This window comes from Bufo gargarizans, chromosome 4 (genome assembly GCF_014858855.1).
Source record: "Bufo gargarizans isolate SCDJY-AF-19 chromosome 4, ASM1485885v1, whole genome shotgun sequence".
NCBI lineage: Eukaryota > Metazoa > Chordata > Amphibia > Anura > Bufonidae > Bufo > Bufo gargarizans.
The window spans coordinates 152,227,423-152,241,802 of record NC_058083.1 but is presented as its reverse complement, the minus strand read 5'-3'; the positions used below and the strand labels follow the sequence as shown (position 1 = coordinate 152,241,802).

Sequence of the window (14,380 nt, the reverse complement as noted above, 5' to 3'; positions counted from 1 at the left end):
GCCACCATTAAGAAACCTTTAACACTTGGACGCATCCTGGCCAGACATGCATTCAAATATTCGGCAGTGGACATTATAGCCATTATTGCCAAAGTAGATTATTGCCAGCCATTATTGCCAGCCAAAGATTCTACTGAGACGGTCTTTAGCAAGATAGAAAGGTAAGAGGGCCATAACTTGCATCTTTGCCTAAATCCATACATCGCTATCTGCGAGAGAATTGCATTGTGAACAGTTGGAACTGTGTTTTGCTATAGTTAGATGTACTGTAACTCCCATTTTTTCAACTACAGTAAAGAGAGATGTATATTATTCTAACTCTGGCCTGGTTTTCTGACTCCTACATCATACGCTTGTCATTGCACTTTACATGCCTTGTCTTGCACCCATCTAAACACCTAAGATCAAGGACACCATATCAACCATCAGGAAAGAGCCCTAGAATCAGGGTGTGCCCCGAGAGAAGAATGGGAGCAACAGTGTGAAGACAGCTTCCGTGATTGCATGTGATCACCAGAGCCACTACCACTCCCATCATTTGCTCCGACTCCTCATGGGATGACTGCAGAAGGTACACCTTCGGCCCAGTATGAGGTCCAGAGCACTCTACATCAGATTTTTATTAACAATATCTCTGTACTCGATTCCATTCAGCTTTCCCTCAACTCTGACCAATCTCTCTGTCCCAGCCATTGAAAACCGCCCCCACAGCATGATGCTGCAACCACCATGCTTCACTGTAGAAATGGTTTTGGGGAGTGCCTGGTTTCCTCCAAACATGACGCTTAGAATTGAGGCCACAAAGTTTAATCCTGGTTTCAACAGACCAGCGAATCTTGTTTCTCACAGTCTGAGAGTCCTTTAGGCACTTTTTTTCAAACTTTCATGGGCCATAAAGACCAGATTGGTGGAATGCTGCAGTGATGGTAACATAGTAACATAGTACATAATGGTGGACCTTCTGGAAGATCCTCCCATCTGCACACAGGATCTATGGCGCTCAGCCAGAGTGACCATTGGGTTCTCGATCACCTCTCTTACCATAGCCCTTTGACCCCTCAGTCAATTAAATTTACCACAGGTGGACTCCAATAGAGGTTTAAAAACATCTCAAAAATTGGAAATAGGAGGCCCCCAGAGCAAACATTTCTAAAATTATGTGTTCACTTTCTTATTATGCAGTATTGAGTGCCAAATGGGAAAATGTTTTTTAAAATTATTATTATTTTAGCACAAGGACTCAACATAAAATGTCTGAAGACTTTCCAAAAGCATTGTATATGTACAAGTATATGGACATGGCTTTAATTAGACTGAAGTGTAACAGTCCCAGTTAAATATACCATACATTATAAATCTATATGTTTATGCTTATTATGCACATTCACAATGCATAGGTAAGACAAATACTTACTTGCCATGGCTCAAAATCAAGCAAATTTGCACAAGCAGCAGATGGAAAAGGCCCACGCCCTGGCACACATATGTCTAAATCATGGAGAGCATGCGCAATTGTGTAAACAGCTTTGTATACACTGTAAGTGATGCGAAGTTCCGACACATCAGTGTATGTATTTAATATATCTTTGAATTGTTCTTTTCCAGTGCAGAGGCGAGGAGATATATTCCTTTTCCGTCCTGCCACAATTGCTTCTATGCTTATATTAGTATAAAATGCTGCTCTTTGTGTGGGCCAGGTACAATTGAAGGCTTCCTCCCAGAACTCATATACCAGATCATCAGTCCCATGCTCCGGATGAATGTCAAGGAGGAATTGCTCAAAGCCTGGTATTTCTGCTCTACGGATAGCAAAACCAATGGTTCCTCCGAGGAATGAGAAGTATTGTGGCTTAGCTATTAGTGCTGATGTTGTCCAGGCTTCACTGGATAAATAGGTTTTACCAGTAATATTAGTCGCTGCCAGAGCTTCCATTAATGGACTAAGGTCAATGTCAGATGAAAAGATGACAATGACATTGGCCGTTGACCCACGTATTGTCTCCACAATGGCATCTATACTTTCTTTGTTATAGATCCTTGGCAGTGTTTCAGAGAAAGCAATGCATACTCCATTTTTTTCAACCTCCTCTTTGAAGACCTTTATGCCATATTTCCCATAGTCATCATCTGCTGCAATTGTCCCAACCCATGTCCAACCAAAATATGTGACTAGGTCAGCAAAGCCTTTGGACTGGGATTGATCGCTAGGTATTGTGCGGAGAAAAGATGGAAACTGAAACTTGTCACTGAGAACTGAGCAAGAAGATGCATATCCCACCTGTAAATTAAAGGGATAAACACATGTTCTTTACAAAATGTCTATGAATGTCTCAAATAAAAGCAACCTAGCTGTTTTACATGCTAACCCTTATACATTCATATAATTGAATGAATCTTAAAAAAAAAATCTTAAAAATAAATATATCTAGGTAGTAAATTGCAGTAATTAACTGGATATTCAACAAATCTCCAAATCTCTAAAACCGTTCATAAGGTTAGTGGTAGAGGAAAAACTTGTTGGGCAATGGTTACAGTAAGTTACCCTTAATTTCTATTATCACAAATGTTAGGCATTTATACAGTATTTTCTGTTTAGACTCTGCACTTTTAATGAATCTAGACTATGGTCCCAATCAGGCCATGGACCCTGGAGGACTCCTCTAATGGTCAGTCCATCCTTCATTATGCCTTTTTCCACCCTACAATGATATAATAATTTACATCAATGGAGTTACATTAATGGAATTTTATTGTGTAATATACATGAAAATGCTTTCACGCATGTAAGATTTCTAAGGAACAGTGCTACATAACCAGAGAAGGGTTATTTTCCCCAAGACTTCACCAAGAGCGCCCTATGGAGGGGCAAGTAAAGGTATGGACTCACCATTTGGTTGGGTTCAAATACTGGGTTATTCATAAGATACTAAGCTAGGGATTATCTTAAAGGTATTATTCCACAAATGTAAACCTCTCTTTTACTCACATATGTGGAAGACTTTCTTCTCTTTCAGAGGGACGGGCAGCAGCAAGTCACATGAGACAACAAAGCACTTGCATTTCCCAGGATGAAATGCAATTAACTCTTGTTAACCCCTTCTCCCCTGCATAGAATATAGTCTCTTACATAGGTAGGGCTCCACAGGAACATCGCTGTAAGAGGACTCGAGGAATTCAGAAAGCCAGAGGTTACCACAGCGACCAAATGGCTCCCTTGATCTCGGTGCAGGGGAGCCATTCAGGCCCTAGGAGCAGAGTGCTCCCAGGGAAAGACCGCTCAGATGCAGTGGATGTAATTGATCACAGCATCTGAAGGGTTAAATGTCCAAGATCGGCATTATTGCCAATCACGGACATTGCTTCTGGGTGTCTGATGTGTTAAACATTAGGTATCTACAGCAAAGGTGCCACCTCAGCTTCTAGACTTCTGCCATACATATACGTCGGAGGTCTAGATGGGGTGAATTTAAGTAACAGTTGAGGAAATAGATCCGATCTACAATACCATACATAGCCCATGGTAAAGACAGGTGCCATTTTTAGATGAATAGCACCACAGCCTTTTTGTAATTTCAGACAACTCCTTAACTGTGATGTCAAATGTACTTTAATATAGAATATCTAAAAATAATAGTAAAATTTACCTGTGGAAAATAATAGAGCCCCAGTATTCTGGCAGTGGCAATGGACAAGGCTGATCCTCCAGCTCCGATAACAGCTGCCAGTGGTGCTCCTGCACTGCAGCGGAAGTTTGGATGGGTTTCATTCTGTCCAGTAAGAAATGTCAAGGTGGCTTCAACAGATTTGGAGATAGTGAAGCATGTATCAAAAATCTGGTAACCCAAGGTAATTCTTGGTAGAATGTCTTTGCGTTTATTTATTTCATCAATAGCAAACATCATCGCCCGGGTCCATCGCAAAGCCCGAAAATTAAACCTGCATATAAAGAGAACATATTATATCTACATTTATCTACACATGCAAAAAGATGAAATGACAACACCAGGATTCCAAATGGGCACGATGTTTCAGCTTAAACATTGAGTCTGTCTCAAGCAGATACAGAGTGTATAGAGTCAAATATAAATAGGAAGCTCTTACATCAGATCTTATGCAATTAATAAATTAATAAAATATACAATAAAAATATGATCTATCATAATCCCAAATTAGCATATAGGGTGTTAAACAAAGTGCTATGTGCCTAATCACATATTTAAAAAATGACATTGAAATAAAACATATCTCATAATAATATACAGTGCCTCAAAAAATTGCTAGTTAACATATCAGAAGTCCAGAATCACTTACAAAAAGTACAATGCATTGTCACGGTGAGGTTCACTGTGACAGTTTTTGCCAGTGTAGGTTGGCTGCATGCCCTCTCACGTACTGGCTGCAGGCTGACACCTGTGTATGCTGGTTGCTTGGGGCTGCCTGCTGGCTGCAGTGGTGTGTGTGTGAACTGTGGCCTGTGTTTGTGGATTCCATGTCAGCATATCTGTGGCTCCTGTCTCTGGTGCCATGCGGGGTGGCTGCATGCGCTTTGTGTACTGGCTGTGTGTGTTCCTATGCATGATGGTTCTGCAATGCGTGCTGACTGTGGCCTTAAGTGTGAACAGGGACTGAGTTTGAATTCACTTGTGATTGTATGTTCTGCTTCTTGTTAATCCTGGTTCTGATGGGGTTAACATTCCCTGGTCTGGGCCTGGGTGTTGCTTATTAGGTGCACTTATTTATCCAGCTATATCTATCTGTGAGCTGTGGGGCTTGAGGTAAGTCTATCTTGTGCCTTACTGGGTGTAACCTCTTGCTGCTAACCCAGTTTTTTTTTCCATCTGCCCTTGTTTGTGGTGTCGCCTGGTTTGCATTGTTGTACCTAGAAGTGCTCTAACTGCGTCTGATAGCCTGGCTGTGCTAAACTGCTTCTGAGCCTTTCCTATGTCCAGCCTGGCAGTGCCTACTGCTTCTGATCTACTCTGTTTCATGTCTGTCCTGCAGTGCCTTACTGCTTCTGTTCCTGTGTTTGTTCTGCTTTCGTGAGAGGGTCCCTGGGTTCTCCGGAGGGAGGATCTCTAGTCTGTGTGCAGCTCTGCCTGTGACCACCATGCTTCCATTCTGCTTGGGGTCCAGGCATCTGCTTCTGTGCTGGTTCCCGTTTGTCTTGTCATCTGATCCTTGTCCTGTGTTTGGTTGGGTTCCAGTTCTGTTGTCTGTTCTGCTGGTGCTTGCCAAGTGTACCTAGACCTTCTTGGAGGTGCGACCAGTTTTCACTGGCTCTCCGCCCTCTGGGTTTTGCCTCTGGTCTGCCGATGCACTTGGTTCTGTGGTAGTGCTAACACTATTACCTAACCTGCTTTACTGTCATGTGCTTTTATTACATGTGTAATAAAGTATTCTGTTGGTCCCTAGTCTGAATCTTGCCTGTGTCCTTTTTGCAAGACTGCCTTGGGCCTCCGGCATGTGACATGCATAGTACTTACATAAAGCATTCCCTACCAAAGCATAGCGTCCTGCATAGTCTAGAGCAGGCATGCTCAACCTACAGCCCTCCAGTGGTTGCAAAACTACAACTTCCAGTATGCCCAATCAGCTTACAGCTATCAGCCAACAGCAGGGCATTTTGGGAGTTGTAGTTTTACAACAGCTGGAGGGCCGGAGGTTGAGCATGCCTGGTCTAGAGCGTGTTTCCTGATTGTACAATTCACTAAACATCAGTAGAACTAGGATGGCATCACTGTGCATGTCAATTGCTTCCATGTGATGTCTATTGTGCATGTCATAAGTCTTTATGAAACATCTCCTGCCCATTAGCTGGTACTGTGCATGTCAGGGCACTTAGAAAGGGGTAGATTTATCAAACTGGTGTAAAGTAGAACTGGCTTAGTTTCCCATAGCAAACAATTAGATTCCACCTTTTATCTTCCAAAGGAGCTATGAAAAATGAAAGGTGGAATTTGAGTGGTTAATATGGGCAAGTAAGGCAGTTTTACTTTACACCAGTTTGATAAATCTCCCCCACAGTGTTCATAAGACACTGAATGTCTGGTAGGTGTCAGTTCCACTTACAGGACTACCCTTCCCAAAGGAAAAATGTGAGTCGCCTTCTCCACTGATTGCACTCCATAAAGTAAGAGATTTTGCATGTATTCATCTCTCAGAATTGTAATTGTTAATGTAACCGACTATCTTGTCTTTAAACAAACTTTTCCAAACTGCTTAAGGACATTTCAAAATAAGGTGTGTGATGGGGGTGGTGGGCTACAAAACTTGTTTTGGTTGCGAAGGGTAGGCAGACCCTGTACACACATTCCACCATAACCTGCTCTATCCTGACATGAGGCTATCATGCCCTGTTATCTATAATCTGGCTCAGTGTCCTATACAATAAACATCTGATTGGCTTTGTGTTTGTGACTTTATGTATAAATAAACACTGAGGAAGGGGAAACCCGGACTCTATTGTACACCAACTCTGTGTGTGCTTGATGCCCCCCGGCCGGGGATTTGCTTGAACCTCCACTATAGTGTTGATCACGAATATTCGAATTTTTATCGCGAATATAGGTACTTCGAAAATTCGCGAATATTTAGAATATAGTTATATATATTCGTAATTTCGAATATTCAATTATTTTTTTCCTTTTTTTTTTTATTAGATTTTTTTTTTTTATCAGTACACATGATCCCTCATTGCTTCTAGCTTGTGGGCCAATAAGAAGGCTGCAATATACTTGACTTTAGGAGTAGTAGTGTTTGCGAATTTTGCTCTATATTCGTTTTTTAGAATATTCGCTATATTGCTATATATTCTTGTTTTAGAATATTACGAATATTCTAAAAAACAAAGTTATAGCAATATAGCGAATATAAAAAAAAATCGAATATAGAGCAATTTAGCTAATATAGTGCTATAATCTTCTTTGTCTAATAGTCGTAAGTTGAAAAATTCGCAATAAAAATTTGAATCCGAAAATGCGAATTACGAAAATTTGCTTATTACACAATCATTACCTTGCCGAATTTTCGACGAATATTCAAAAAAATATTTGCGAAATATCGCGAATTCGAATATGACCCCTGCCGCTCATCACTACTCGACAACTTAATTCTTAGTAGAGGAGCTACTCTAACATAGTTATTATGAGTTGTTGAAACTAGTTTCACTAGTCTCATATATTTCGAAGAAGATAGCTGCATACCTACATAGCCACCTTTTTACCCCATATACTCCTTTCTGGAGTCCCACCCAGAGGTCAGAAGACCACCATTATTCTAACACATGCGGGTTCCCGAGATGGCCCTTCTCCCGCACCATGCAGCATTCCTATATAATGGACAACACATATGAGCAGCCCCCAGATACAGACAAGCATATCTGTCATGAGATGGTTGGGAGCTGCACAGAATGGTATCGCGAGCAACATGTGGCATGAGTCGCAGGTTGTGTATTCCCGCTCTCAAGCTGTGCTTACAAATACACCATATGCTAATTCATATAGCTTCACATGCATATAGATGGATTTACATCCTAATTTCTAGCTAGTGAACATGCACTAGACTGTGACTGTATATTTGCCTACAGTACATAGTTATAATGGTGAAAAACAGGGCCAAGGAGTTGCATTACGTTATTCCCTGCAATTACATTGATAACCTGAACTGAGACATCTTTGAACCATTAAATATCACAGGGTATGAAAGTCAAAGGGAACAATCTTCCTTATTAGCCTTGGCTGTTACCCCTAGACATTTGTGGTCCCTCAAATCATCAGTGACTAACATCTGCTATTTTGGAATTTTGGAGATAGCAGACCTGGGTGTTGTAGCCTGATGAAGAAGGCAGTTCACCTTTGAAACACATTGTTGTTTACCTTAATTTAACTAAACTAGAAGACACCATTCAGAATCGGCCATCATTGATGCCAGTGCCATATTGGGGATCCTGTCTTTATCGATCTCTTCATTTTTTTTGTCTGGCCACAGTTTCAACAGTCCTCGTCTGGATCTCAGTTGGCATATCCATGTTTCCATAGGTATTGTGCCTGTTAGCACAACACCATAAGGTGATGTACCTTAACTGATGTTTTTATTGTCCTACACATTAAATGTTCAGCTCTTTCCTTTTTAGGACTATAACATCCTCTATTTAGTAGTACTATTATTTGTATCACTACTAGATACTATTACTTAGTAATAACTAGAAAAGCTACAATTTCTGGGGAAATTGTGTGAAGTGTTCTTGTCTCCACCCAGGGGCGTAGCAATAGGGGAAGTGGGGGAGGCGGCTGCTTTGGGGCTCTGAGCCGGAAGGGGACTATCCAGGAGGAGGTGGACTAAAAGATTTTGTCAGGGTCCCCTCAACAGTATTACACAATTAAATTATATTTAGTGGCAGTATAGACAGTGTAGAAAACGGATGGCACTGCTGGGCCTGGTCTGACAGAGTGATCTTTTTACTAGCACAGGACTGGAGGCGGCATAAAAGGAAGGGGTTGCAAAAAAATTACTGGGGGAGGGGGGCCCCATTCAAAAATTTGCTGTGGGGCCCAGTCATTTCTAGCTACGCCACTGCCTCCACCTGTAGTCTACAACTGGAGTGGGCGGACTAACTGGGTGGAGTGGCTTGAGTAACTGTTGTGTGGTTGGAGTGGCTGGAGTAACTGTAGAAAGGTTAGACTGGGCAGAGTAACTTTATAGAGTGGGCAGAGTAACTGTGTGGAGTGAGTAAATATAGTAAACATTACACTAACCAATTGATTGATCAAATTAAAAAAGTGCACATGGCAAGCTTGATAGAGTGCGAAATGCATTTCAACTTTTATTTATTCATATAGCACATTTAATTTCAATGTTGTTGCCCAAAGTGCTTCATAGTTACATTAAAACATACATTTATAAAAACATTAGCAGCCGATTTGTGTAGGTGGGCTTGAAAATGAGGGAGTGTGGGTAGTTTAGAAATCATGTCCTGATCTTTCAGATCACACTCTAGCTTTTGTCACTCTGCTGGCTGCTCACACACCTGGGTTCCTATGGCAACTCACTCTACAGCAAGGACAGAGAAGAGCGGTTAAAAACAAACTGCTCCAACTTGCTCACTTCACTGGCGGTTGCCATCTTCGAACGGTTGTAGTTTACAAATTATAAATCCTACAGCAAAGAGCTTTATATTGTGAGAATCACAAGACCCAGACCTACATTTTGTGTGTCTGAAATATCAAAAATGAAGACACAGTCGCAGTTTAAAAATTGCCCTTCAAACTTGAGGTGGCTAGAGTGGAGTTTCAATATATGCCAATGGAAGGCATGAGTTGCATAAAAATGGTCATATTGTGAAAACTATCAGGACTATGGTTTAGCCGTGGATATTTTTAGTGGCAGCAGGGATAGCTGAACGTTTTGATTATAAATTTGTGTAGGTGGGCTTGAAAATGAGGGAGTGGTGGCAGTTTAGAAATCATGTCCTGATTTTTCAGCTCACACTCTAGCTTTTGTCAGCTCACACTCTAGTTTTGAACATTCCGCCATTCATTCCTATGGGACCAATTTCTCCACACAAACGCAGATATTTTGTGAACCATTCGGCGAAACGTTCCACAAAGTAATAGCACGCCAATCAGGAACAATTCGCACGTTTCGGTCTATTACTGTCTAGGTAGTGTAAAAACTGTGGGAGGAGTTAGGGGGTAGATTTGGCTATAATAATAAGAATATATATGTGAGATAACAGTAAGTGGTCTTGCCATGCAAGAACACTTAATTATTATGCCCGATAATAAGAATCGGGCTTGATTTTGCCATTTACACAAGTATGTCCCTTTCTGTATATTTCTGCAGTATTATAGTGACGCAGATTGATAGAGATATAAAGAATAGGCTTTTGATTTGTTATAGTTAAATTTCCACTTTAATGACTTACCGTATATGTAATTCCTTAGAATACTATACATTATCCTAAAAATATGTCCAACAATATGCCTCATCCACCCATATCTCCAATATTCCACCAGTTCTATGAAGTGCTACAAATGGCAGGAGTGCACCTAGCATTCTGCTGCCAGAGGCAAAAACTGAAACGGTCTCCCGCCCATGCCAAATTCTCAATCTAACCCCTTCCCTCCAACCCTACTGTTAAAGAGATACTTGGAAAACATTATACAAAACGCTACAAAACATGCAGGGTAATACAGTGCCACATACTTCCTACATCCAGTGACATGTGGGCAACTGTTTTTTCTGCAGATCCAGTGACGTACCGAGTCTCTGCTAGGCGGAGGCTTCCCCCCTTTGCAGTGTTCCCAGAGACGTCACTGGCACTAATGGGTGGGCTTTAGCACTGCCTTAGCCTGTAAAACAATATTAGTGACGGTGACGTCATTAGCAAAACTGCTAGACTGAAGCCTCCGCCTAGCAGTGTAAAAATGTAAACAAAAGAGACCTTGCCCTGCGCAATACAGTTCAGGCCAAGCGAGAGCATCGGAGCATGAAATGCTCTGTTGCTCATTTCAGAAGGCCTGCCTGGGTGGAAACCCGGACAACCCCTTTAAAGTGTGTGCCAAAAAATGCCCTCTTCTGTGTGCCAGTGCAAAAATGCCCCCTTCTGTGTGCCAGTACAAAAAAATAACCTTTTTCAGTGCCCCCAGTAGAGCTAATGTCTCCATAGTCCACCCCATAATGTCTGCCAGTACAAAAATATGCACCTTTATGTGTGTCAGTACAAAATGCACCTATTTAGTGTTGCCAGTAGAAATAATGCCCCATAGTGCTCTACTCTGCCCCACCGATATTTTCCCAACAGAGTTATGCCAAATACAAAAATAATAACGTCAAAAACTTACCTCCATGGGGCTGGCAACGATGTGGTGCAGGCCTATTCGGGCCTCTTTTCTGAGCTGTAAACTGCGCGACTCAGGCAGTTCATTGATAATTACGTCATCGTGCTGCCTGTGCCGGCCTCTGAGAGGCTACAGGCACTAGACATCACCCCTGTACCCAAGCACAGAATTAAATTATATTGCCATCCTGAGCACGGTGATACAGTTGGATATAGAGAAATGTGCGCCCTGACAAATGGTTAATGGAAAAATATCAATCTACAAAAATCTGGACTCCTCCAATGCTATCTTCTAAATTGTCTACAGTATATTAAAAGATAAAGCCCTATCACAGCATTACTGGTTTATGACCATAATCTCTACCCACATTTATGTCCTGGGTAGGAAGGCATTTGCGCAAAATGGTTTATATTTATGGCACAGTAATGATGTGGGCTCAGGAGCACAAATGACAGCTCTAACCATGGCCTTCGGATACCATTTACAAAAGTCTGTTAGGCACCTTCAATAAAAAGTGATTTAAAAAGTGAGACATACCGATGAAAATTAGAAGGTCATAACAAAAAATACAGGCCCTCACACAGCTACTTTGGATTATATTGCCTATTTCTAGCCCAGTCCCATTCAAGTGAAGAAGCCTGAGCTGAAATACTAAGCACAGCCACTATGCAATATATGGCACTGTGTTTGGTATGCTGTGAGGAGGCCGTACTGTTCAACAAAGTGGCCTCTTCAAACAGCCAATAGGCAGGGGTTCTGGGAGTGGGACACCCACCGATCAGATAACAGTGACCTATCCTGAGGATAAGCCATCAATATTCAATTCCAATAAAACCCCTTTAAATAACTTGTAAAAATATAGAGTATAAGCATTCACATCATGCCTAACTAAAACGCATAGGCATTAGAATTAATTTTGGTCCAATATGCCAATAATAATGGTTGAAAATAAATTTTTATTATTTGCTAAAAATATCATCATATAAAGCCAAATAAAAGGTCATAAAAGAACGACCTAACAAATAAAAATGTGTTAGTTGTCAGTTCTGCATACAGTAAAAAACATTAAACTCCAGTCCTTCAGTTCCAAATTGCCTACTAGTCATGGTCTAGTTTATCCAATTCATCTGCTTTAATAGGGTTTCCAAGACTTTTACATGTATAGTGGATGTCAGGTCTTTAAAGATGGCGTCCGCTCCAGAGCGGAGTAAGCACCATAGCTACCGAATGCCTGCTGTTTCACATAGCAGACACCTGGGGCAAATGTCTGGCAGTAATGATGATCGCAGGCATTTAACCCATCATGTGACGGCATCTAAAAGGCCAAAAACTCAGGAGCGTGTGCTTCCAGGGTAGGAACACCTCCCCCTGGCTGAGATCAGGGAAGGCGTTCTATTGCAGTAATAAGCCAGAGCCTGTACTAGGCTTTTAGGCTTATTACTGATATATTACTGATATATTCCAATTCAAGCCTGCAGGTGGCAGTGCTGTAATGGAATATACCGATCTTTGTTTATTGTAATGGATAAAATTATATTACTTTATACAAATTGCAATCTAAAAAGTTAAATAAAAATGTTACAAATATAATAATTCAAATAAAACTGAAGTATAAATAAACAATCAAAAAATAAAGATCATAGGCATCACTGCATCCAAAAACCTGTACTATTAAAATATTTTTTTAAAAATGTAAATGTATGCTACATGGCAAATGACTGCACCTCCCACAAAAGGTTGAATAAAAAGAGATCAAAAAGTCATACACACCCTAAAATTGTATCAATAAAAACTGCAGACGATCCTACAAAAAATGAACCCTCACGCAGCTCCATAGACATAACTATAAAAAAAAAGTTATAGGGGTCAGAATATGGCGGTGTAAAGCAATTTTTTCCAAAGTTTTTAATTTTTTTCAGTAGTAAAACAAAGAGAAAAACTATACAAATATGGTATCACAGTAATTGTGCTAACCCTGAGAATGAAGGAAATAGGTCAGTTTTAGCACATATTAAATGCCATAAAAACAAACCCATAAACTGTGGTACAATTGCATATTTTTTCTGTTCCACCACATTTAGATTTTTTTTCAAGCTTCCACTACATCATCAGCAATATTAAATGTAGACATTAGAAAGTATAACTTGTCCTGCAAAAAACAGGCTCTCATATGACTATGTGAATGGAAAAATAAAAAAGTTATGGCTCTGGGAAAGGGAGTAAGAAAACGGAGATACAAAACCAGAACATGTCAGGAGGGGTTTAATATTGATGATGGCCTATAGAGTAGGTCATCAATATCAGGGACCCAACTCTCAGCAACACCTCTGATCAGCTGTATGCAGATGCTACTGTGTGTCAGGCCTTTCCTGCTTACTGCAGCTCTCTCCAATTCATCAATATCAGGGTCTACTCAAACGTCCGTAAGTGTTTTGCGGATCCGCAAAACACGGACACGGACACTGGCAATGTGCATTCTGCAATACTGTACAGAGTTCCCGCTCCGTAAAGTATTACAACAAAGTTTTATGCGAATCGACTTTGGATGAAGGATCCGAAGTTGATTCACTCATTCCGAATTACAATGCTGTTATAAACTTCTCATAGACCATAGAGCAACACACAAAATAAACTGAGAAATAACCACTTGGCAAATAATAAGTATTTACTAATGTCTTCCTACTTCTAAACGTATGTATCAAACAGGGGCCTAACTATAATTCATAGGGACTCCCACCACCTAGTGTAAGTGAATGTAAACAGCAGTAATTAAAGATATGCATAATATCACCATATCAAGCATCATATATTAGAAAATACAAAATGCCACCATATTGGTATTCCCCACAGAAAAGTACAATGTTCTTAAACCTAAATAGCAAGTGCTATGGCCACAGTTACACTTCTGGTATACAAACTATGGGGTCACTAGCTAATATAATGTAAAAATGATGTTATATGTCTTTATTGTGTGCACTAGTATCTGCATTGCCATCTAGTGGTCATAAATACTTGGTATCTGGCATGGTTAGATGTTTGCTTTGGTCTATATTGTTTTCTGCTGCAATTTTATTTACCTAAATTTTGTACCCACTTTTTAAATTATTATTATTTTTTGTTTGTTATTAGAGGTAAGTGTCTGATTTCCATGTATGAACTATTTATAACTTTGGATTAAAAGGTTCCATTAATGGGTTCCTTTTTTAGTATCGTCATTTTGATATATACAGTTTCTGGTAAGATTATTTTCATCATTAGGGCCGGTCAGTAGTTTTTCTTGTTTATTTTATACTTTATTTGAATATTTTTGCTATGTTATGTTTACAGTTTTTACATAAGATCATAGACACCATCACAATATACAATTAGATTTATTGTCACGAACTGTGCTGGTAGCACTGTTATTCACCTCTTGCCATTTGACCCAGGTGGTCTAGTCAGTTCCGCTCCTACTCTAGTCTGCAATTATGGCAGGCTCAGACTGGCCCACAGGGGAACAGGTGAATCCACTCTATGCACAAATGGTAAACGGTACAGTAGAC

The 14,380-nt window shown here is 40.4% G+C and overlaps 1 protein-coding gene across 1 annotated transcript in view; it reads right to left on the bottom strand.

Annotated features, from left to right (window-relative positions):
- The window catches only part of LOC122936110 (vomeronasal type-2 receptor 1-like), a 103,830-nt gene that overhangs the window by 19,052 nt on the left and 70,398 nt on the right, over nucleotides 1-14,380 (bottom strand). The window contains exons 2-3 of the mRNA XM_044292128.1: nucleotides 3,645-3,936; nucleotides 1,415-2,278 (exon numbers count right to left, since the gene is read on the bottom strand). Coding sequence (XP_044148063.1) covers nucleotides 1,415-2,278; nucleotides 3,645-3,902 — 1,122 coding nt within the window. The 5' untranslated portion in view covers nucleotides 3,903-3,936. The remainder of the gene's footprint in view (nucleotides 1-1,414; nucleotides 2,279-3,644; nucleotides 3,937-14,380) is intronic.